Source organism: Humulus lupulus, chromosome 1 (genome assembly GCF_963169125.1).
Source record: "Humulus lupulus chromosome 1, drHumLupu1.1, whole genome shotgun sequence".
Classification (NCBI taxonomy): domain Eukaryota; kingdom Viridiplantae; phylum Streptophyta; class Magnoliopsida; order Rosales; family Cannabaceae; genus Humulus; species Humulus lupulus.
This window is the reverse complement of record NC_084793.1, coordinates 275,626,064-275,628,546: the sequence shown is the minus strand read 5'-3', so window position 1 is coordinate 275,628,546 and position 2,483 is coordinate 275,626,064. Positions and strand designations below refer to the sequence as shown.

The 2,483-nt window shown below is 30.7% G+C and overlaps 1 protein-coding gene across 1 annotated transcript; it reads left to right on the top strand.

Moving 5' to 3' along the window:
* Positions 1 to 264: 264 nt before the first annotated feature.
* On the top strand, positions 265 to 819 carry LOC133777471 (uncharacterized). Its single transcript, XM_062217098.1, has one exon. The coding sequence runs from the start codon at positions 265 to 267 to the stop codon at positions 817 to 819; it is 555 nt and encodes a 184-aa protein (XP_062073082.1).
* The last annotated feature ends 1,664 nt before the right edge of the window (positions 820 to 2,483 follow it).

Here is a 2,483-nt window from a genome sequence, read left to right as displayed (position 1 = left end):
AAATGTAGGAATCTAATTGTTTAATTTCTTTTGCTACTTCTTTAGAGAAGTCAATAATCTCTCTAACATCATCAGACTTTTTCCCAGTGGAAACTGAAACAAATGAAATGGAACAACCAACTGGACTCGTGAAAATATTGCTTGGACTTGGATTTGATATATCGAAAAGCTAGAGGCATTGGGTGCTTTGAGAAGGAATCTGGAGGAGAGGATACATTTCCATTTAAACCACCTTATGTGTCTGACACGACCACATATGGTGACATGCCTAAAAAAAGCTTCTATGACTCTTCAACAGGTGGAGATAGCCCAAATTACTACCAGCAACAATTGCACTCTGATTATAGGACTCAAGCTACAACTTCTAAGGGTCCTTTGGTAAAACAATATCAGCAACCAAGAAGAGGCCATCATGATAACCATGAACTCTCAGAGGAACATATAAGTGTCAGTAGGTATAAACACGATAGAGAGTACTGTTCCAGAAGTCCAAGACATGTCCGGTCAAGTGAGTGCCCTCGTAGACCAAGGGAACAAGATGAAATGGATGGAATCAAGCATCATGAGAGTAAACACTCATCTTCTAGACTATCTAAGCATCATGATAACAGATCATCCAGGTCCTTAAAACATTCTGATTACAGATCAAAATCTAAAGATCGGCGACACAGGGAAAGATATGAGAATCACAGTTCAGAGCCTCTGTCACGTTTCGAGGATAGATACAACCCTTTAGAGTCTCATGACACACATGAAGATGGTAACTCTTCCATCAGCAAATATTATGGATCAGATAAATTTCATGATGAGGAGAATTGAACCAGGGACCACAAAATACAATGGGACAGTTCCTGCTTGCCATTCGGGGTAAGTGAAAATATGTTCTCTTTGCCTTCAGCTTTATGATATAATATATAATGTTTATCTATTTGTAATGTGGTACTGAATGCGAAAGGTTGTGTACTCCTGAAAGGTACTCTTGAAAGGATGTGTATTTTTGAAATAGTGCGAAAGGTTATTTACCATTACTGTTAAATTGTAATTTTTTTTTTGAGCATATTCTGTTAAAGTTGTACCAAATTCTGTTAAACCATACCAAAATCCGTTAAATACAAAATACCGTTAGATAGCCATTTATATAATAGGTAAGATAACAATCAATGGATATAAATTGACCATTGAGATGACCTAGAAAATTGACACACAAAATATTATATGTAGCATGATACATTTTAAAATGCAAATTGATACAAAAAGAAACTATCATTAATGATTGTTGATGAATTAAATATTAAAAAAAAATAATTAATTGCAATATTGTAAATTTGTGTATTAAAGTCTCTTATTAATGTTTAATGACAATATTGTAAATAAAAAATGATTATTTATTGATGATTCAAATTTAGATCATGTTATATTATAATCTAAATTTGGATAAGCTTTTAGTTTGTGTTAAATTTTGTACAACATTTTGGACTCTAAAGACCATCTTCAATGCTATATGTATATTTTATGATAAATTTAGCATAAAAAATAAATTAATGTTATATTTGGTCCAATATTTACAATTTACTTTAATGCACAAAATACAAATTAACACAAAAAGTCAACAATTCAATTAATATTTAATGAGAATATATAAAAATTAATTTATTTTTATCTTTTTTTTATTATCCAAATTATGTACTCTAAGTAATTAATCATTAAAAAAAGTAAATAAAAATTATTATATAGTTAGTCATTAATTGTCAATTAATAAATTATAATAATTAGTGACACTATAATAAATAAAAAATGAGATTTTATTGTGTGTCAAATTTGATTCATACTATATCTTATGTCAAATTTGACACAATTTTTAGCATGTGGCAAATTTGATCCATGCTATATCTTAAAGATATTTGCGACAATAATGTCTATGTAGTTAAGTTTGTTGCACTTAAATGTTTATGTAAAAATTTTGGCAGCAATAATGTATGCCGTTAATGTTTTGGTGCAGCCGTTAGGGGTATACAGGGTACACGTGGCATAACCTGATTGGGTTAAATTACTAAATTTAAAAAAAATAAAAAAGATATATTTCTGTTTTCTAATCTAAAACAAAAAAACTAACCATTAACACAAACTATTTTTTTAATATCTTAATAACATTTCTAAAACTAATCTAAAACAAAAAAATCTAAAAATTCCTTACCCAGAATATAACACAAAATATAACAATCAGAAACCCAATCGAATGAATCCCTAAAAATTATTTACCCAAAAAGTTCAAATGAGGAGCTTGAGAGAAATCAGTCAAGGAAGCCATCCATTTCGCAATAGGAGCACGGAAGAGACGACAACAGCTTCGCCTCCACAATGTCGACCATTCGACAGCCGGAGGAACAACCACTCGACTACGGTGAGTTCTTTTCTTTTGTACAGATGTTGTTGACTGGGTTTCATTTCTTCTCAAAGTGTTTTTACAATTTTTTGGGGAGAAT

Bases quoted from the DNA above. Each gene is read 5' to 3' on its own strand.
- LOC133777471 (XM_062217098.1), top strand. From the start codon at position 265: ATGCCTAAAAAAAGCTTCTATGACTCTTCAACAGGTGGAGATAGCCCA.